Raw genomic sequence first — 20,147 nt, forward strand, 5'->3', positions numbered from 1 at the left:
CTGGAAACAACAAAGCCACTTGGGCACAATCGAACCACTTCAATGAAAAGATATAACATGAGCAAACACTATTGAGGAATTTGCATATAACATGGCCACTTTAATGAAAAGATATAATCAACAATAGTGAAATATGAAAATGAACATCAATGACATATATCATATAACAACAATCTTGTTTTTTGTTTACATAGCAACAATTAGTTTAACCAAGTTTTTGAAAAGAAAAACAATTCTGTTTTTTGTTTACAGCTAAATGCCATAGCTACTGTTTTTTATTTATAGCTAAATACTTTTGTTTTTTGTCTAAAGCTAAAAGTCTAGAAACTCCATTTTCTCTAACCCTTCTGACCTCACCGAAATTTCCGTAGCAAGATCTTAGTACCTACACGCAATTTCTTCAAAAATATTCAGGTCCATAGTCCAAATAATTTTTTATTGCTAATTGTTTTTTGTTTATAGCCTCTGTTAATTTAAATCTAAATGCTACTATTATTTACATACCCTCTATTAATTTAAAGCAAATGGAATTACTATTTAGGCATTTTTCTAAAAATTTGCCCTAGCTAGTTTCCTAAAAAAATTGCTAATCATTTTTCCTAAATGCCAAAAAGTGCCTACTTCCCTAAACAAATCTAGGGTTCATATGAACACCTAGGGTTCATATGAACATCAACACAGCATCAACATATATATGAATTGCCCTAGCAGAGAGAGAGAGGAGGACAGGGGAGAGGAGAGGCAGAGCCTTATTGTCGGCGGCGAGGGCAGGCTCTGGCTCGGGCGGCGGAGGTCCTGGGTGGGCTCGGGCGGCAGCTGTGAGCTCGAGGGAGGCAACGGTGAGGTCGATGACGGCCTCGGGCGGCGGCTGTGAGGTTGAGGGCGGCCTCGGGCGGTGGTGGTGTGGTCGAAGGCGGCAGGGCGACGACGGTGATGGAGCAGTTGGGGGAGAGGGGGAGTGGAGGGGGAAGGACTTAGCGAAATTTTGAGCCCGCACGGCCGGGGGTTAAGTCAAACTAGCAGTAGCGTGTTTTGTCGAAACGCGCTACAGCTATTCCTTTCTGTTTTATTTTTATTTTTCTTTTGTTTTCTTTACATTTTCTTTTTTTCATTTCTCCTTTTTCTATTTCTTTCATTTTCATTTACTTTTCTACTTATTTTATTTATTTATAGCAGTAGCGCTCTATAGCATAAATGCGCTGCTACAAAGTTTTTAGCAGTAGTGTGCTTCTGGAAGAACCGCTACTATTATTCCTAGCCTACCGGCACCGGCGTGGGAATTATAGTAGTAGCGCTTTTCCGCGTAGACGCGCTATTTCTACAACAATGGTTCTGGCGGGCTTTTGTAACAAGCACTACTAATAAGTAGCGATAGCGTCGTGTTTTGACCAGCGCTACTGCTATACCTCTATGTATAAGGTTTTCCCTAGTAGTGAAGGCTGCAGACCTTTTCGCTTACCACACCTTAAGTTATTCAATCAAAGCTTTCACAATGGCCTGCAAGATAGCGGTAGTCTTGTCTCTATTGGTATTAGCATTCTTCATCTGCCTTGGTAAGCAAATTATCCATGGTTTTGCGGTTTTATGAAAAGTTGTACTCTCTCTATATAGTCCTAATGGGATGGCTTTGAAATTTACATCAGGTACTGCTGAAGCTGGCCCGCAGTGCATGTACAAGCTTCATCCTTACTATCATGGTAGGTGCGAGACAGATTATGACAATGACAATTGTCAAAGTGCTTGTAAACAATTTGAGGCACCAAAGTACATGGGTGGTATGTGCCATGATGAACAATGCGTCTGTTATACCTGTTAATGATCATTGGACTCTTCCACTGCTTGGGCAGCCATGACGATATATCACTTGTGCCTTGGTGGACATCATCATGGAAAGATTTGAGCTCCTAGGAAGATTAATTTTTGTTGTATCTGAATAAATTTGCAATGTATCGATCTATGTTTTAGCAAGTATCTTTTTTCGATGAGTTATGATGAAGATTTCCAATCAATTTATATCTTTTGCCTAACATCTTGTAGGCACCTATATAGGGTGGGTCTATTTTACTATCACCACCTAACCTTATTCTACTATAACACTTTTCTTATACTCCTAACAGTAGACCCCGATTCCTAAAAAACAGTAGACCCCGAAACGACCCGAACACAGCGAAAAAACTAAAAGGAAAAAAAGCCACCAACCCACCCTCCCGGCCGCGCTCACAAGGCCACAACCCGATCCGCGCCGTTGCGTGCCCCTCCTGCGTACGGCCACCATCGCCGGATCAGGCCACCCCAGGCTCCCTACGCCACCAACAACCCCATATCACGTCGGACCCGGTCGCCCCAGGTCACCTACCACCTTCTTCTATTCCCCATCTTCAACCACTGCCATCTGGATGAGGAATCCCGATGCCATGAGACCGCACCTTTCCCTCGTCGGCGATGCATAGGGTTAGTGCTAGGAGGGGAGGAACACCTAGCCTCGGGGATCATCGATGATGGTGGGAAATGAGGCACCATGCCCGGGTGCACCCCTAGCTTCCATGCATCTCCCGGTGCGGTGTGACCCTCTCACGCCTCTTCAGCGCCTCGCCGGGTCCCGTGGGTGCTCGCCTATGGCTGCCCCGTCCCAGGCAACCGGAAACTCAGATCCCACTGAACTATCGCCCTGGATGGGTGCTCTCCTAAACGGGTGGTCGGAGGTGCAGAGGAGGTGGTCTCCTCCATGGCACATCCACCCTCGACGGCGGCGGCGACACCCGGTGGAAGAGTAGTAGCGAGGCGTGCAGTCCCCCTTTTTGCTGTTTTTTCTCTCTCCAGATTTTGGCTATTGGGTTCGTTGCATCCATAGACGGCGGTTCTTAGTTTCTTGTGCTTTTATTTGAGAGAATCAAGTGCAGTGCGCTCGCTGTTGGCTGTTCTTGTGGTTCGGTTTACGGTTTATTGCAGATTTTTTGTACAAGTTATACAGAGCGATTTGTGAACAAAAGGTCAGTACTCTGACTTGTCAACAGAAGTGTTCATTTTCCCAAAATTTGTGGTCCACTTTCAGCACCCCTGTACCTACTCTGGTCTACAGGACGGCGGCTGCAGGCGTGCAGTTCGCTTGTGTTTGTGCAAAATGAGCTGTTTGGCAACCACAAAAAATTGTAGTATTGTCAAAACTGCGGTATTTTCTCTGCATTAAAAATCCTCAGACCTGTTTTTTTAAAACAGAGCACACAAAGAAAACAAGACCCTTCGTTACCGCCTTCCTCGCTCCCAGCCTCCCACCCTGAAGATCGGGGGCCATGGGACAAGCCAACAGGAGGCAATGGAAGGAAAAAAGTGTCCTTCCCTGCTCTCACTTGCGCTCCTACTCTCCTCTTACGTGTTGTGCATCTGGTCAGCCCCCTGGCCTCGTCATGTCCAGGTTACTCATGCCATGGTCACGCATGCTGCTGGCTAAGACTGTGCAGGCTGTTGTTTGCGATCATAGCCACACCGTACGTGTGCCGCGCTACCATGCCGCGGCCTTGCTCGCCGCTGCTTTCCGTGCATGCATTGCTCCTGAACGCCTCGCCGCGGCGCGCTCGCGGCTGCCAAGCCAGACCGACACCATGCGCTTCTGTGCCGCCCCGCTGTGCTTCTGCTGGGTCTGTTTATGCATGGCCATTCAATTTGCAACCACTGATCAGCTAAATTCGTGCTTGTTTGCAACTGCTATGAAACAACTAGCTAGCTAATTTACGTCGTTGCAAACATGCATCAGCCATACACTATCACCCAATACTACAAAATACTTTGATATGTGAAAACTGTGGTATCTAGTACCTGTAGACAAAAATACTGCAGTTTTTCAATACTATATTTTCTGCAAAACTCTTTGATAGCAAAGTATTTTCTAAGTATTTAGAGAATACTACAATTTTCTATATTACCACAATTTTATTTACTGGTTGGTTGCCCCTAAAAACTGCGATTTTAAGGGCCAGTTTTTTTAGACGGCTTAAAAAATAAGCTGTCTTTCCCTAGTTTAAAAAATAAGCCGTTATCAAAATTTGTTGAGGCTTCTAAATTAATTATTCTATAACTAGTTCATAAGCCCCAATTAATAAGAGATTCGGCTTATGAGAAAAGCTGGGAAGAAGGCAGCTTATTTTTCAAGGCGCCAAAAAAATTGGCCCTAATACTACAATATTTTCCAAAACATTGTTTTTCCTTTGTATTATAAAAAGAATCGGAGACTCTTTTTTTAAAAACCGATCAGAGGAAAAGAACGGCCTCGCACGGAAGCGGCTGTTCTGCCCGCGGATGGCGCCGTGACTGCCTTTCCCCTGAGCTGTGGCTCGGGACGTCAGCTGATTACCTGATCCATGGCTCAGGAAAGCGAATCTCCGTCGGTAGGCGTAGGCCTGGCCAGTAAATGGCTACGGAGGCAAACAGCGCCGCTGTGTCCCACCTCTCGCCAGTCTTTCTTGTGTCCGCCATTGACGCCGGCAGAGATCTGCGGAAGAAGGACTGCATGGCGGCGAGTATCGTCGATGGAGTTCCTGATGCAACCAATTAGGAGGTAAGGCAAAAATCCCTCACCCCCCGTACTCTTGCCCCACCCCCAGTCAGTTGTCCACAGTGATTATGATTGTTCATTGTGTAAGTGGTCCTGATCCATAATGGATTTGTTGGACTGCAGGTCCGGGGTGATGGAGGAGGTGAATGACAACCAGTTGCCAATGGAGCCGGTGCACTACCCAGCGGTTGCGACAGTGACGGAGGAGCTGTCCCCCATGGCCACTATAAGCGTTGACGGGCAGATCTGTGTGGTGGATGGGGCAGCTGCAACTGAGCGAGATGATGAACCGCAGGCATCTGAGCAATCCATTGGCCAAGTTGATCCGAAAACACCAGGCTGGACTCGCAGGTAACCTCTGACTGTACAATTTCTTGCACTGGGGACTGTTCTGTTCTTCTCTGCTCTAGGATGCATAGACATGCGGGGAAAAAATCGAATCCATGAGGAGATGTCTATGTCTGACGAAGCAAATAACAAATCATTTGTCATGCCCTAAGGCTACAGCAGTACAATCTTATGTGTTCTGCCGTGCCTCAACACGGCTTTCATCAGTACTGTCAAATTCCATGTACAAGTATTTCTTGTTGTGATCAACGTTTGCGCACATACAGCACCGACACTGACCTGACTTTGCTGGAGGGTCAACTGGTAGTTGAATCATGTGAGTCGCATGCACAATTGTCTCGAAATCGATGATAGCCACATCCAACTATGCACCATTTGGAAATTATCAGTTCATACATTTTGATTCTATTAATATATATAATTCATTTATTCCCTCTACAAAAATATGATGCATTTATTCCCACTACAAATATATTATGAAGACAAGCATTTCACGATTATATTATTTTTTTCCTTTATTTATAGTGCTGACTGTTTGCGTCGTACAACTGCTGAACCGACGAACAAAAGAGCGAACCATTAGTCTCCCTTGCCCTGGGGAGGTGCCTCTGTGTTTTCATACCAGCCGGCTATTCACAATCTGCAACCTACAAATTAGAAAATATGACTAGCACAGTAGTGATGCTCTGTTTTGCAAAAACTAAATTATGATGCATGGTATGCACACCTAATCTGGTATGAAATAACTGGTATACAAAAACTTATAAACATGGGGGCAAACAGAAAATGTAGGCTGGACTAAAAGTTAGTTGGTTAGACAGGGTGAAAATATTAGTGATTAGGCATGTAGATAATTTTCAGTTGCATATTTTGGGGATTATGAAAGACTGATATAGGAATCGTATGGATAACAATTAGGATTGGCGTGTATGTTACCCCTGACACCATAGCTGTAGCAGCGGATGTACTGGGACAATATAAAGGATAGCAGTCTTAGGGCATTGACGAGTCATTGTATATAAAAAGAGTGTGATGAACCGGAAGAACATAATTTATATGGCAAGATTCCAGAAAATGCAGTTTTGAGTTAAACATCCATCAAGATGCTGATGTGAATAATCCTTGAAATGCAGGGTTAGAATTGGAGCTGCTGCTCCTGGCAGGGCTCCTTGCCTTGGGCGAACCATACTACCCGTGTATGTGTAGATTGGGTATATTTTCCATGCAACCTACACTCTAATAGGTAATGATAGGTCCTAATCCCACCCGTGTATGTGTAGATTGGGTATATTTTCCCATGCTATGCTCCGGATCCGACGCAAAATTTCGGCAGCACCTCCCCGCTGTTCTCCTGATACACGTCTCTGCAATAAACAGAGAGGATGTGTACCCGGAGAACAACAGGGGAGGCACTGACGAAATATATGCGTCGGATCCGGAGCAAAGCATATGGAAAAACGAACCCAATCTACACATACTCGGGCTGTCCATGGATAGCGTTGGACAATTCGAAAGAATCAAGGTTATAAATATGCAAATGCATGCATATTTATAACTATGACGCTTTCGAACGGGAGACACATATTGGTTACGCATACTGATGATTCAAGACACATATGTAGCTAGCTATCAAGTTTCATCGGAATAGATCAAATAATTAATGGGGGAGGAGGACTTGTCATTTGTGCTCACCCACGAACAAAGGGGCAGAGCTCGTCAAACGCACGGCGAGGTCGTCGAACACCAAACCTCGCAGCGATGAAACAACTGCACATTTAAAACTACACGATCAACACGATTATATATGATGTTTTTCATAACAAAATCGAAAAATATATGACCTAACTAATAATTCACAAATATATGACCCCGTCGGCCTCTGGAAGGCCAAAGAACACCTTTTCGGGAGGTGTCGGTGGTCGGGGTGTCCTGTCGGTGTCAGGGTGCCGGGTCGGGGTCGGGGTGCCGTGTCGGTGTCGGGGTAAGGGTGGGTGTGGTGTCAGGGTGTCGGTGTCGGGGTGTCGTGTCGGTGTCGGGGTGTCGTGTCGGTGTCGGGGTCGGGGTCTCGGGGTCGGGGTGTCAGGTCGGGGTGCCGGGTCGGGGTCGGGGTGCCGTGTCGGTGTCGGGGTCGGGGTGTCGGGTCAGGCTCGGGGTCGGGGTGTCGGGGTCGGGGTCGGGGTCGGGGTCGGGGTCTAGGGGTCGAGGTGTCGTGTCGGGGTGCCGGGTCGGGGTTGGGGTGCCGTGTCGGGTCGGGGTGCCGTGTCGGGTCGGGTTTTTTTTCCTCTTTTTTCCTTTTCTTCTTCTTCCTATTCTTCCTTTTCTTCCTTTTCTTCCTTCTTCTTCTTCTTCTTCTTCTTCTTCTTCTTCTTCTTTCCTTTTTCCTTTTCTTCTTCTCCTCCTCTCCTCTTTTTTCTTCTTCTTCTTCCTCTTCTTCTTTTTTCTTCTCCTCCTCCTCTTCTTCTTCTTCCTTTCCTTTTTCCTCTTCTTCTTCTCCTCCTCTCCTCTTTTTCTCTTCTTCTTCTTCTTTCCTCAAACTAAACTAAACCTAAAACTAAAACTAAAACTAAATCTAAATTAAACATAAACCTAAAACTAATAAAACAGAAAAAAAGGAAAAAACTAAATCTAAACCTAAAACTAAACTAAAACTAAACCTAAAACTAAATCTAAACTAAAACTAGAAAAGAAAAAAACAGAAAAAAGGAGGGGGCTCACCTAGGGCAGGGCCGGTGGAGGAGGGGGGCGGGGCGGTGGAGGAGCTGGCCGGGGCGCCGGGGCGGCCTGGGGCGGCGGGGGGCCGGGCCCGGGGCGGCGGAGGAGCTGGCCGGGGCGCCCTGGGGCGGCGGGGGGCCGGGCCCGGGGCGGTGGGGCGCGGGGCGGCGGGGGCCCGGGGAGGCGGGGGCGACGGGGCGGCGGCGGCAGGGGCGAGAGGCGGCGGCGGTGGGCCGGGTGGGAAGTGGGGCGAGGAGAGAACAGAGAGGGGCGGGGGGCATACGGGCCGTTAGGTACTGCCTCTTTGCCGTCCGCCTTTTGCCTCTTTGCCGTCTGCTGGCAGACGGCAAAGAGGTGGGCCGTTAAGTGTTTCCCAAACGGGCGGGGGGTGGGGGCCACCTCTCTCTTTGCTGTCCGCCAGCTGACGGCAAAGATTCTTTGCCGTCAGCTGGCAGACGGCAAAGATTTGGCGGACGGCAAAGAGCTTGTTTGCCGTCCGCCAGATCTTTGCCGTCTGCTTTTTGGTAGCTGATGGCAAAGAGCTTCTTTGCCGTCAGCTAGCAGACGGCAAAGAGCTGGCAGATGGCAAATTAGCTGATTCCAGTAGTGCCAGTGCCCTTGAGAAAGCAATTCGGGGGTTTGGTGACAAGCCTGGAAGCATTGTGGTTGTGCCAGAACTGGGCACAAGTTTTGATACACTTGGGGAGGCCTATGACTTCTACAATCTCTACTCGTGGGAGAAGGGGTTTGGAATAAGATATGGGAAGAGTAGGTTGAATGTGGAGAGAACAAAGTGCATGCAGGAAATTGTTTGCGGGTGTGCGGTATGCATTTCTGTAATTATATGGATTACTTTCATACATGTGTTGTTGTTCTGTGGTTCGTGTAACCTGACACGTCTATGATTGTATTACTGTTTTATGCAGGGTAAACCGGGTGTGGAAAACACAAGATCATGCCGTTGTGAATGCCCGGCATTAATAAGACTACTTCGCACAAAGGACAATGGTTGGTACATAGCTGAGCACCATGAGCAGCACAACCATTCGCTATCTCCTACATATGGGCAGACAATACACTGGCCTTCACACAAGCACATCGATGCTTACAACAGAGACTTGGTCGAGCAGTTGCAACAAAACAATGTTAACCTAGCCAAAATTATCTACTAATACACCGGCATAATTGGAAGCTTCTTTGGTTCAATGGAAAGGGTGCCTTTCACAAAAAGAGCTCTGAAGAATTTGTGTGGTAAAATAAATAGAGAACAGTCGGAGGATGATGTGAGGAAGACCATGGAGGTGTTTGCAGAGCTGGGCTCAAGAGATCCTCACTTCACCTATCGTGTGCAAGCAGATGAGGATGGTCGGATAGCAACTCTTCTGTGGGTAAATGGGAGCAGCAGGTTGCAGTACACATTCCTTGGAGATGTCATAACCTTTGATACAACATACAGAACAAACCTGTACAACATGCCATTTGGTCTGTTTGTGGGTGTGAATAATCATTTCCAGAGCATCATCCTGGCCGGTGTTCTTGTCCGTGATGAAAAGGTGGAGACATTTGAGTGGGTTTTCACAGAATTCATTAGGATGATGGGTGGGACTGCACCGAGGACAATTCTAACAGGTGTGATGCCTAGTTGTAAAGGAACTATGTGTGCTAACAATGTCGGTAGTTGTTTCGAAATCATTGTTGTCTAACAGCGATGTGTGATGTTTTGCAGATCAATGCCGGGCTATGGAGGTCGCCATTAAAAATGTGATGCCGCAGACAGCACACCGTTGGTGCAAGTGGCATGTGCTGAAGAAGACAAAAGAATCACTTGGATCGCTGTACTCGAAGAAGAGCGAGTTTAGGGCAGAATTTCACAAGGTAGTAAATCACATGCTTACAATCGATGAATTCGAGGAAGCTTGGAAGAGCTTGCTGGAGAAATATAATTTGAAGACACATGACTACATGAGGCAGTTGTATGACATAAGACACAAGTGGGCAAAGCCTTATTTTAAAGGAGTTTTTTGTGCTAAGATGAGCAGCACCCAGCGCAGTGAAAGTGCAAACCACATGTTGAAGAACTACGTACCGCCTGGTTGTCCCATGCATATGTTTGTGAAGAAATACATGAGACTACAATTTGACAGGGAAGCCGAGGAGAACTACGAGGAGAAGCGGACACGGATAGTAAGTCATATTTTGTAATGGCAACTTGCTGTGTGGTAGTAACATGATCACTGATTTTGATGCATCTATGTTTCAGGGTAGACCGCTGTACAGAGCAAACTTAGCTATAGAGAGGCATGCTGGTAAGATATACACACGAGCTATGTTCGAGCAGTTTGGACATATTCTTTATGAGTGCGGCGCATACCAAGTGGAGGAGCGGGAGAAAGGAAAATTGTATCTCGCCATTCATACCGATGCTGCTAGGAGGGAGAAGTGCTGTAGGGTGTCATATAAGGTAGCTATTCTTGAAGGAGGTGATGAATATGACTGTGAGTGTGGGCAATTTGCACACATGGGGCTGCTTTGCAGCCATGTTGTGAAGGTATGGTAACTGCTGAAAATTAAGCAACTCTTATTGTAGATATGTGTACAATGCATGCAATCTGCTGTGTACTAAGACATGAAAACTGAACATTGCAGGTGCTGGATTTCATCCGTGTTACAGAGATACCGCAAAACACATTGTGAAGCGATGGACCAAGGACGCACGGGACATACTGCCAGCTCACCTTACTCAATATCAGAGGCATAATGCTCACAACAAACCTTTCAGCTTCAGGCATTTCAATATGTATATGCATGCCATGGAGTTGGTTCGAATGGGCGATGCAAGCGTGGAAGCATATGACAAATTCATGACTCTCATCAAGGATTTCCTGGTCCAAATGGAACCATTCTTGGAAATAAGGGATGGGCTCGGACTGGAGGACAGGATTGGTCAGCATGGAGATGGTGCTAATGCAAGGGCAAATGGTGATGAGCTTGCTGCCCATACGACAGTAGTTGCGGCAAGTGGAGGTGCAGGCTTCGGAAATGTGAATGATGATGCTACTTCTACAAATGAGAGTGGGAATAGACTCAGTGGCTTGTTGGCGCCAAAGAAAAGGAAAGAGATGGTGCGCCCGACAACTAGCCATGAGAAGGCACCGTACGAGGGGCTCAGCAAGCGGACCAGGTTCTGTAGCATATGTCGGCAGCAAGGGCACAAGAGGACTACTTGCCCGGACCGGGGTGATGCACCAAAGCCTGTTCGGAAACCAGCAAGGTGCAAAAATTGTGGAGTTGAAGGTCACAGGTGAAACAACTGCAACAAAGTCGGTGATCTGCGGGTTATAGGCGTGTGAGCGCTTGGAAAGAACTACTTAGACTAAAAATCTGTAGTACTGAATGTGTGGTTCAGTAATTATGTGTGTAGAACTTGTGAAGTTTCATGCTTGCTGAGTGTATGCAGCTCCTATGCATGTGAAAAAGCAGTTATGTGGAATATAAAAAATCACGTACTGTTGAACTGGTCTGCATCTAATCGTATAGGGGGTTTGCATAAATCAATCGTAAGTATTTTTGTGAATTCTTGTACAACCTGCTGATGCATTTGTGCGGTTATGAGTATTGTCTCGGTGTGCATATATATGATTTATTTGTCAGTATGCTGACGCATAAATGGAAATTGGATGAATGGGAAACGTGAAATGAGAGAAAATGAAATTGTGAATACTGAAGATAATCAAATTCCATATAAGCGGCTGTTGTATTTTTCTGCCTGGGCTGCAAAAAAAGTTGTCAGCAATTAAGAGTGAGCACACTCTGTGGTCATGGAAAAAAAGAAATTCATCAGATTTTGGTAAGCTTGCCACCTGTTGTGGACACGTTTCAGTGTGCATTTTTTACAGGTGTATGCCTCTCGGTGGTGTGGCGCCCATTGCTCTACTGACCTATTTCGAATTTCAATCCCCAAGTGCGGGAAAGAGAGGAGCTACAGACAGATAAGTAGTGAGGCAGAGGGCAGTGCGTAAGCCATTCCTCTGTTTTAGTATACCAAGTCCTTCCATTAGAGGGCAGCTCTTGCCATGGCTCCTAACCTGCAATCGTTCTCGGTGTCTGGCCTTACGAAATCTGATCCTACTCACAAGGGCACTGGTGTAATCCCAGAGGTTAGTCTCTTCTTAACCGACTCTCAACTTAATGTGAGGGAGATCATTCTAAGTGTGTAACCTACTGTCAGGTGTCTGATGCATCTGAAAGTTCAGTAAACCAGCCCGTAGGAGCAGGAGTAGCGGCGAGTTCATCATCTGGAGTGTCAGCAGTCGTTGAGCAGGTATGAGGAAGTGCTGGGGGAGGAGGGGGTTGCATCCAATTAGCAGTCCATATCTGTAGTTATCTCTGAATTTGCTTTATCTGGTGATTACCCAGCAAGAGACGCCGCCTGCAAGTGATGTCTGGGAGGGCGGACACATCGTGATGCAGGAGGAAGTTGAGATGCAGGCGATGCATGATGTGGAAGAAGGCTATGGAGAACATGACCCAGAAGACCAGCCTCTAGGGATGGATGAGCTTGCAGAGGTTGAAGACGGCGAGCACTCTTCGGCTGGCGCCCACGGCGAGTCGGATGAAGATGCAGAGGAAGACAGTAGCAGCTCATCTACCAAGCGTGCTAAACATGGTTAGGGGGAGCATGTTGATGGCAGCATCGGTAATGATGCCATTACTGGTGTGGTTAAGAATCGTGTGTAGTAAAAAATTATGTCGCTCTTTTGCAAGCTAGAAATGATATGAATGGTGTGTGCGTTCTTAATATCACTGTCGCAGTGGGATGACAAGTAAAATTAGGAAAAGTCACTATCATATTTTTGCCCACGAGTGTTCATAGTAGAGCTAACAAATATTGGTTGTTTAGGTGAGAGGCATTCAACTAACACCCCCAAAAGTATGAAATGCACCACATAGAAGGTGAATAATAAATAAAAATAATACGAGGATGGTCGATTTACTGAAGAAAAATTGTAGCAGAACCAGAAAAATCATCTAGGGGGAAGTAGGCATGCATTAGGAAATACATAGAAAAACACAAGAGCAATAACCAGACCCCCCCACCTTGGTCATTCGTGGAGGTATAGTTTGCTAGATTTCTAAAGTTGTGATAAAGAGCCTTCCATTGCTTTGTCTTTTGCTGACTAATTAGAGCTTATAATGTGGTTACAGATGCGCAAGCAGGCAACTGCGCCATGGAAACTATTGAGGCAGAAATAGGTATATTTTTGAAAAGCAGTGATACAATTTTGTTGTTACATGATTTTTGCGTATAACTACTAACAACAATCATGTCAGCGTGATGATAAAATCTTGTTCCAGATGAGCTGATGAGAGCAACGCCAAGCAATGCTGATATGGTGCCAGATTGTCTCAAGTTCCAGGCTGAGATCAATGGTGCATAATGCTATCCCACATAGATGTAAAACCATTGTGTTGTTTCATTAAGTGCTGCTCGTAACAAAAGCAAACATTTTGTGATGGCAACACCAGGTGTGCTGTGCGTGAGCTCTACTCCAGAACAGCCAGTAATTCGGTTTGTGCCTCCAGCAAGGCAACGATAGAAAATATGTGTGCACCGTGGGAGCAAGAAGTGTCGCAATAGGAAACGGAAAACACCTTCCGAGAGTGGGTCGTCTTCATCGGATAGCTCTGACAGTGATGCGGGTGCGATGCAAGACGACCAACAAGGAGGAGCCGCAGAGCAGAGCATTCCCCCAGATGGATTACACGGTAAATCATAATGTGGATCCTATAAGTGAGTAGCATAGTGTACATGCTAAAAGTTAAAGTCTAACATGATTGATTGTTCCAAAAAAACAGGTGAGGTACATATGTGTCCCAATGATACAGCCAGGGGCGTAGGCTATGGAGTTGGGGTCATCACTCGTCAAGAAACAGGGGACTATGTGTTCCCTGGAATAACAAGTAAGATATCATATGACTGACACTAGCAGCATGGATTTGCGTGACCTGACCGGCTGATCATGTAATACAGTTACTGCATCTGGCGGATCATCAGTAGCAGCTAATCGCGTGGTGGGATCTGCATCGGCAGGGGGCGAGAAGCATCTCCATCAAGGTATAGGTTACAAAATTATGCATTCAAAACTGACGTTGACAACCTAGAAGCATAACATCTTTTTCGGACGGGTGTTTCAGTTGATGCAGCCAGCAATCAGGGTGCTGAGCCTAGTCTGGGAGGCTCGGGACCTGTAAGGGTGAAAGTCGGTATGGTTAGGACATTTGTGAAGAATGAAATGGGAGACAAATTCCCGCGGAAAGTTGGACTGAAGCATGAAGAGCCGACAGCAAAGAATGTGGTGTACTTCTTCGACAAAATGCTGACATGCACGAGACAGGAGCTCGACAAGTAAGTTCGAAAGCAGAGACATTAGAAGAAGGTGCATGCACCCATCCTGACATGGATTACTTGTACTTACCACTTGCTGAATTCATTTTGCAGGAAATGGTTCAAACACCTTGCCCCGTACCTAGTTGTGATGTGTGGTGATGATTTTCGGAAAGAATTTGGGCCGAATGGAAGGCTAACAGTTACTGGTTGGGTTTGCTTGAGCCGAATGATCACTTACAAGGAAGGGCTCATGTACGGTTCATGGCAGATCAGGTGGCGCCATGTCTTTGATGTGCGCTTTGTGGTGAGTAGTTGGCATGATTTTTGCGCTTGTGCCTCTTGAGTAACATGTATGACCCGCTAACTGGAAATATGTGGTTGCAGCTTGCCTTGATGTACAACTCATACAGTCTAGATTTCGAATTCATGAATACAATGATGAGCTTTGAGGCGCTTGGATATAGGCTTCAGTGGACCAAGAAGGTTAGCGATTAATCATCCTGATATTATACTATATTATATTTGGTTTGCCCTGAATCAGAGCGCTGGCTACGGTGATCATTTTCAGCTGATGCTGCCAGTGCCATACCACAATTCGTGGTCTCTCTATGTTGTTGATGTCGACGAGAAGAAGGTACTTGTTAAGGACCCGTGCGAGACCTCAAATGGAGAGGACGCCATGAAACTGAAGCACGAAGATAATGCAAACCACATCATCGAGGGACTCCGTCGATGCATCCATGAAAACATTGCAGGCTGGTATGTGCCAGCTCAAGGGTGGAGGGTGAACTACAATGTAAGGATGCACCCCAACAGCGAAATGTGCGTGCCCTTCTCTGATAATTGCAAAACTACTTAGCAGATGTTGTTAAAACAAGATTTTGAACTGGTTCGACTAAAATTTTTGCAGCCATGACAGCCACCTGCATGTGGTGAACTACATCAGAGAGTTCACGGGCCTGTACATCTACAATCCTCTCACACCGGTACGTGCAGTGTTCATGATGCTCCATACACTATTTTTGAAACGAGTTGTAAGAGGAATCATGAACAACTAGTGATGCTGATGTAGATTACTGCTGCCAAATTTCAGAATCACCTACACTACTTCTGGCAGATGATTGCTTACGAGGTCATTTCAATGAGGGGAAACAAAGCAGAGCTACCTGATTTTATGCTGGAGGTGGTGCCATTCTGAAGAGAGGAAACAAAGAAGATTGCAAGACGTCTGGATTCACCAGCTCCATCAAGTAGTAAACGCTAGACAGGGAACATTAGCTACCATCCCAAAGTACTTCAACCCGTGTGGTAGTGGTTCCATCACTTTTGGGTTTGCTGCAAAAGTTTGCGAGACTAGTCCATGAAGCGGCGCGACATGGTGGAAATGTTAGCTGCCATCCCCACGGTGTGGTAGTGGTTCCCCCTGCGGTTCGAATTAAAGGCCTAACTGATTATGGGCGCATGAAATAGACATGTTTAAGTTTGGTATCAGGCTGAATTAAGAACCCTATATGTAGAACTTTCGTTTGCTGGGAGCAATGTTTGTTCGGACCGATGTTTGTTCGGTTTATTTGGTGGATGCATGGTTTGTTACCTAAAAAATGCATGCATTGGTGAGTTCAGTAGACATAGACCATGTATCGCCTGGAAAATTTGGTATGCAGAGATCGTGTCATCTTGTGAAGGATGGGCTGATAGATTTTGCAATAACCTATCCTCACAGAATGATAGATTGAGACCATGGATGATATACTGCCTGCATGTATCGCGAATTTGGGACGTGTTTGTTGCAATGGCATATCACTGAATATTTGGAAGGGTTCATCCAATGTTGATTTGGGGATGAATTAATGTTCACTTTGTACGTGCTTGAAAGCTTTGGACGGGAACAAGGCTTGTTTCAAAAATTAATTGTCAATCCTTGTTACCAAACCAGGCTCATTTGGCTAGAAATGGTAAATTGGTTCATATATTGATATATGTGTGTGAACATGGTTCCAAGGTACACATAATACAACAGCTAGGGCCACGAATTCGGCAGCTATTCATTGCCACAACATGAGACCGAATGGTTGGTGTGATTTATCTGTTGTTGATTTGGAAATGAATTTATTTTAATTTAGTGGGATTACATGACTTTACTACTGAATGAACACAATGCCCATGTTCACAGTCGTTGTTGACCCTTGGAAGAACCAGGCTCGCACGGCAGGGCAGATAAATGGAAGTTGAAATTTGCAAACGAACGAGCAAGGCCAAATAATGATAGTTGGTCCGATGATTGATATATGACTGAACATAGATCCAGGGTACACACATCTGACATGGTAGATATATGATAGGTGCCAAATGCTGGGGGATTTGAATTGATGCTTACATACATGCTCGCAGGTCCGACATACAGAACCCATGCTACGAACATAACTTTGTAATCTACTGGATAAACCATGCAACAACACTAAAGCCGGCAACGCATTCAGCATAACTCCCTACTAGTCAAATGCATAATCTGAAGGAGCCAGGACCTTCCAGAACGCATCATGGACGAGGGAAGAGAAGTTTCCCTGGAGCTTGAGGCATTCATGCAAGGCATCCCGTTTCGTTTTGGACACAGTATACTGTGCATTGGCGAATGGTTTGCACTAGTAAGCTAGCAGATATAATGTGCGAAACATGGGAGACATAGATTGGAAATGTGTGTACCTTGGTGAGTGGCATTTTCAGCTTGTGAGCATCAAAGTGCCTTGCCACATGGAGGACACACCCGCCTGTGTCGGCACTGCATCACATTTGAAGGGTTATGGGAGGGGCGGGGGGGGGGGCGAATAAGAAATCAGTCTTCAGTATGGACCGTAAAAATATTGCATGGTATAAAAAAAGGTTGAGCTTGTATTACCGGGAGAAAATGCAGTCGGTCATGGAAGGGAACTTGAGAGTCCAATTATCCTTGCTAGTTGGCCATCCATCGTAGAATTCATTCAGACAAGTGAACAATGCATCATGCAGCTTCCATGCTATATTCTCGTCGCGTTGCCCCGTGGGTGGGCAGGCTAACTTGTTGTGGTACAGTGGATCAATCACCCAGATGACCCTAGTCAGCATGTTGAAGAAAACAGCCATCCAGCCCTCTGGCCGTGGAACAGGTGTGTAAAACTGTAAGCAGAAAACAATGATTGCCAGATTTGATGAGTCAGGGCATTTGGGTGTAGGCATGATAGCTGGGCTGTATTACATACCAGCTCCACTGAAGTGAGATCATACTTAAGCGAATCAGCAACAAGCTGGTTCTGGATCGACACAGTGTGGAGGAAATCGTACTCTGCCAGGACAAGCGTCTGCCACAAAATGCACAAGCATGGTTTCCCGGAATGAAAAAATGGTCTCACGACATACCATTGTAGCTGAGATAATTAAAATGGATATATGTCTTAGACTTGCATCTTTACCGGGAAATCTGGCTCGATAGGGTGACGCCAAGTAAGATATGGGCATTCTGGATCATATTGCTGGTCGATCTGAGAATATCGACGAAGGATTACAGACATCAACTCGTGATCAATTAGGGTCTCCCCCCTAGTTGTTCTTTCATTGACACTCCAGTGACGCGTGCAAACCTCGGCATCTCATGAACCAAGAAATTCCTGATAAAGGCAACATAATTAGTACATGGTGTTGGCGCAACAAAAATCGTGTATGATCTAGCAGGAGGTATTTTGCGTGCACACTGGCCTCCATAATTCTTGCACGGATGACGATGCAAAAAACTGAAGGATAAGTTCAGATATATCATTGCAGGGGGTGGCGGGACGACACCCCTGCCCCAAGGATCAGTTTGGAACCCAGGGTGCTGAACATACTTGCGGCCAGGTAGCTCTTCCCGCCGCTCACCAAAAACTGTAGTACTACCATCATTGGGCAGATCAATGAATAGTTCACTGATTGCTCGCAAGGTGAACTGGGCAAAACGAACAATCAACATGTTGATATCCACGGGAGATTCCCCTTCAGAGCAGTGGCGCTCGCACAGGGGATCAGGTGTATCCCCGCAACGAGTTCTCTTGGAGGTAGAGCTATCGCCTGCATTCATTGCGGGGCAGTCCGGTGTGAGATGCGGGAAGATGTGACTGAAAATACACACAGGGAAACCATGAAGACAGACTGACCTTCACATGCAGACATGTCCAGCCTGACACCGGGTATGTTGGGGCGAGCAGGTGTCGTGGCGGTCATAGCTGAAAAAGGTGGTGCATTAAAGATTAACTATGGGAAACCTGCTAAGCTTATTACTTGATGAAAAGTACAAAAAGTCTTGCCTTGTGGTTCTGGGATAGCTCTTGCTGGACAATCAGAAAAACCTCTAATGGAACAACATATGCACCTCTTGGAAAGTGCATTGAAAAGTTTATCTGCAAATTTAAACATGTCCAATTGAGCGTTTGCACGAGCTGTATTTATGTGACGTTGTACCCGTGCATTCTGTTCATTGAGAAGTATAGTGATCTCATCTGATGCCTGCAGAAAATGGGAGTAGATTGTGATGAGTTATGCATGATTTTGGTCTGCAAAAAACATTGAATAGGATGTGCCTACATGCGAGCAAATGCTGTTACCGTACCAAGTTGGGATAGCATGTGCGGAGGTAGTGTGTGAAATCAATGGGCCCAAGCGTGCGAATTGGTGTATGTACATCTAATACATTGTGCGTGGGTGTCACTGTTGCATTGTCATTTCGGGAGAACTGATGTGCGCCACATGCAGCGGATGCGCTGTTGCCACCGCTGTTGGTGCCTGCAAGAAGGGTGTTGGGTTGGTCCTGAGGATACTTCTGCCAGGCATAGCAAACATCTTCTGCCGCACATAGCTACATTAGATAAGAGTGAGATTAATGTGAAAAAAATGGTTGCATCATACAAAGATACAGTGTGATTAATCCAGAGAGCAATGAAACCTTGTTGTTTGAATGTGATGTGGGGTTCTTCCCAATGTCAGTGGACATTGTGATCATGTTCCTAATGCTGTCCTGATCAAATTCAGTTATACGGGGGAGCACATTATGCTTCTTATTGAAAATTCCGAAGTCAATACTGTGCAGGAAGAACACCTGATAAAAAAATCAGAGCAGAAAAAGTTAGACCCCATCAAGCAGGACAACATATATTACATGTAAAACACATGCTGACCTGAAGAAAAAGGTGACAACCAACAAGGTTAGTGCCTGGATTGTTTGAAAGCATGTCCTTCTTGAGACGTCTAACAGCTTCTAGCAAGCACTGAAGCACGTACTCACACCAATTGAACTGCGATATTGTTTCGGTGTTTGCAAGGGCACCCCAAAAATCAATGGTGGCATAATCATGCTTTGTGGTTGGCGCAAGCACGTGTCCCATGACAAAAATGACGAAAGCAATTTGAAAACAATCCTTCTCAAGCTTGCTAGATGTCTCTGATACATCTCGTAGTAGGAACTCCTCCGCGGCTCGCAGGCTAAGAACACCTTTTTTGTCCATCCCGAGAGTCTTCTTGATGAATTGAATTGCATCAGGTGTTATGTGACCATCACGCTCCCGGATAGAGCGGTGACCGCAAGGTATCCCAAATACTTTGTGCACATCCTCCGGCCAGAACTTCAGCTTCTTTTACTCAGACAATATAATTGCGCGCTGAGATACACTAACCTTGCTCATTGTCCATGCACTGAATTTGAGATTAAGCTTCTGCCGCATGGGCAACTTCAACATTCCACCAAACCCGATTTCTTGTACCAACCACCTCTTGTACTCATCAAACGTTTGAATGACTTCAACTTCATGTTTCACAGAGATCCGAGATGTTGGCACAGGTGGGGGGACTGGTTGCTGGTCCTCTATCTGAACTTCAGACCCATCAGAGATTGCCCTGCCATCTTCTCCACCACCGGCTGTGCCACCAAGGCTGCTACCAACATCAGACATCTGGCCTGCATAAAAATGCAAACCTGATGCATGAGCTTTCAGTGTGATAAACTATATCAAGACTCTGAAAGGTGGGCGCTACTAATTGGCATCTGAGAAATACAGCAAATTTACTATGAAAATGTGGAACTTGTAAGCTCCATTGCATTTCCCCCTATGATTCCCCTGTAAACCTAGGCAGATCTCGGTGGTCCGTGTC

General features: G+C 45.9%; 3 protein-coding genes and 1 pseudogene across 3 annotated transcripts; 2 read left to right on the forward strand and 2 right to left on the reverse strand.

The window, feature by feature from the left end:
- The first annotated feature begins 4,526 nt into the window (after positions 1 to 4,526).
- On the forward strand, positions 4,527 to 10,914 carry LOC147961026 (protein FAR1-RELATED SEQUENCE 5-like; annotated as a pseudogene).
- Positions 10,915 to 14,390: 3,476 nt separating this feature from the next.
- Positions 14,391 to 15,195, forward strand: LOC147961027 (uncharacterized). Its single transcript, XM_087535763.1, has 4 exons — positions 14,391 to 14,480; positions 14,566 to 14,819; positions 14,908 to 14,983; positions 15,091 to 15,195. The coding sequence occupies exons 1-4, from the start codon at positions 14,391 to 14,393 to the stop codon at positions 15,193 to 15,195; spliced, it is 525 nt and encodes a 174-aa protein (XP_087391889.1).
- A 1,294-nt stretch (positions 15,196 to 16,489) lies between these two features.
- Positions 16,490 to 17,542, reverse strand: LOC147961028 (uncharacterized). Its single transcript, XM_087533640.1, has 5 exons — positions 17,444 to 17,542; positions 17,234 to 17,332; positions 16,894 to 17,150; positions 16,701 to 16,776; positions 16,490 to 16,615 (listed from the first exon to the last, which is right to left on the reverse strand). Exons 1-5 carry the CDS (start codon positions 17,540 to 17,542, stop codon positions 16,490 to 16,492), a joined length of 657 nt encoding a protein of 218 aa, XP_087389766.1.
- A 40-nt stretch (positions 17,543 to 17,582) lies between these two features.
- LOC147961029 (uncharacterized) lies at positions 17,583 to 19,843 on the reverse strand. The gene is made up of 7 exons (XM_087537862.1): positions 19,178 to 19,843; positions 18,946 to 19,098; positions 18,613 to 18,858; positions 18,311 to 18,509; positions 18,161 to 18,229; positions 17,727 to 18,074; positions 17,583 to 17,638 (listed from the first exon to the last, which is right to left on the reverse strand). The coding sequence occupies exons 1-7, from the start codon at positions 19,502 to 19,504 to the stop codon at positions 17,583 to 17,585; spliced, it is 1,398 nt and encodes a 465-aa protein (XP_087393988.1). The 5' UTR covers positions 19,505 to 19,843.
- Positions 19,844 to 20,147: the final 304 nt, after the last annotated feature.

The sequence above is a fragment of the Triticum urartu genome, chromosome 7A (assembly GCF_056163025.1).
Source record: "Triticum urartu cultivar PI428250 chromosome 7A, HENAU_Tu73, whole genome shotgun sequence".
Lineage (NCBI taxonomy): Eukaryota > Viridiplantae > Streptophyta > Magnoliopsida > Poales > Poaceae > Triticum > Triticum urartu.

Bases quoted from the DNA above. Each gene is read 5' to 3' on its own strand.
- LOC147961027 (XM_087535763.1), top strand. From the start codon at position 14,391: ATGTACAACTCATACAGTCTAGATTTCGAATTCATGAATACAATGATG. The intron at 14,820-14,907 runs GTGCGTGCCCTT...AAATTTTTGCAG, and splicing joins ATGCACCCCAACAGCGAAAT to CCATGACAGCCACCTGCATG. The intron at 14,984-15,090 runs GTACGTGCAGTG...GCCAAATTTCAG, and splicing joins TCTACAATCCTCTCACACCG to AATCACCTACACTACTTCTG.
- LOC147961028 (XM_087533640.1), bottom strand. From the start codon at position 17,542: ATGTCTGTAATCCTTCGTCGATATTCTCAGATCGACCAGCAATATGAT. The intron at 16,777-16,893 runs GTAATACAAGCT...AATGTGATGCAG, and splicing joins ACCGACTGCATTTTCTCCCG to TGCCGACACAGGCGGGTGTG. The intron at 16,616-16,700 runs GTACACACATTT...GCCAATGCACAG, and splicing joins TGAAAATGCCACTCACCAAG to TATACTGTGTCCAAAACGAA.
- LOC147961029 (XM_087537862.1), bottom strand. From the start codon at position 19,504: ATGGACAAAAAAGGTGTTCTTAGCCTGCGAGCCGCGGAGGAGTTCCTA. The intron at 19,099-19,177 runs GTCAGCATGTGT...TTTTTTTATCAG, and splicing joins GTTGTCACCTTTTTCTTCAG to GTGTTCTTCCTGCACAGTAT. The intron at 18,510-18,612 runs GTACGGTAACAG...CATTTTCTGCAG, and splicing joins GCACATGCTATCCCAACTTG to GCATCAGATGAGATCACTAT.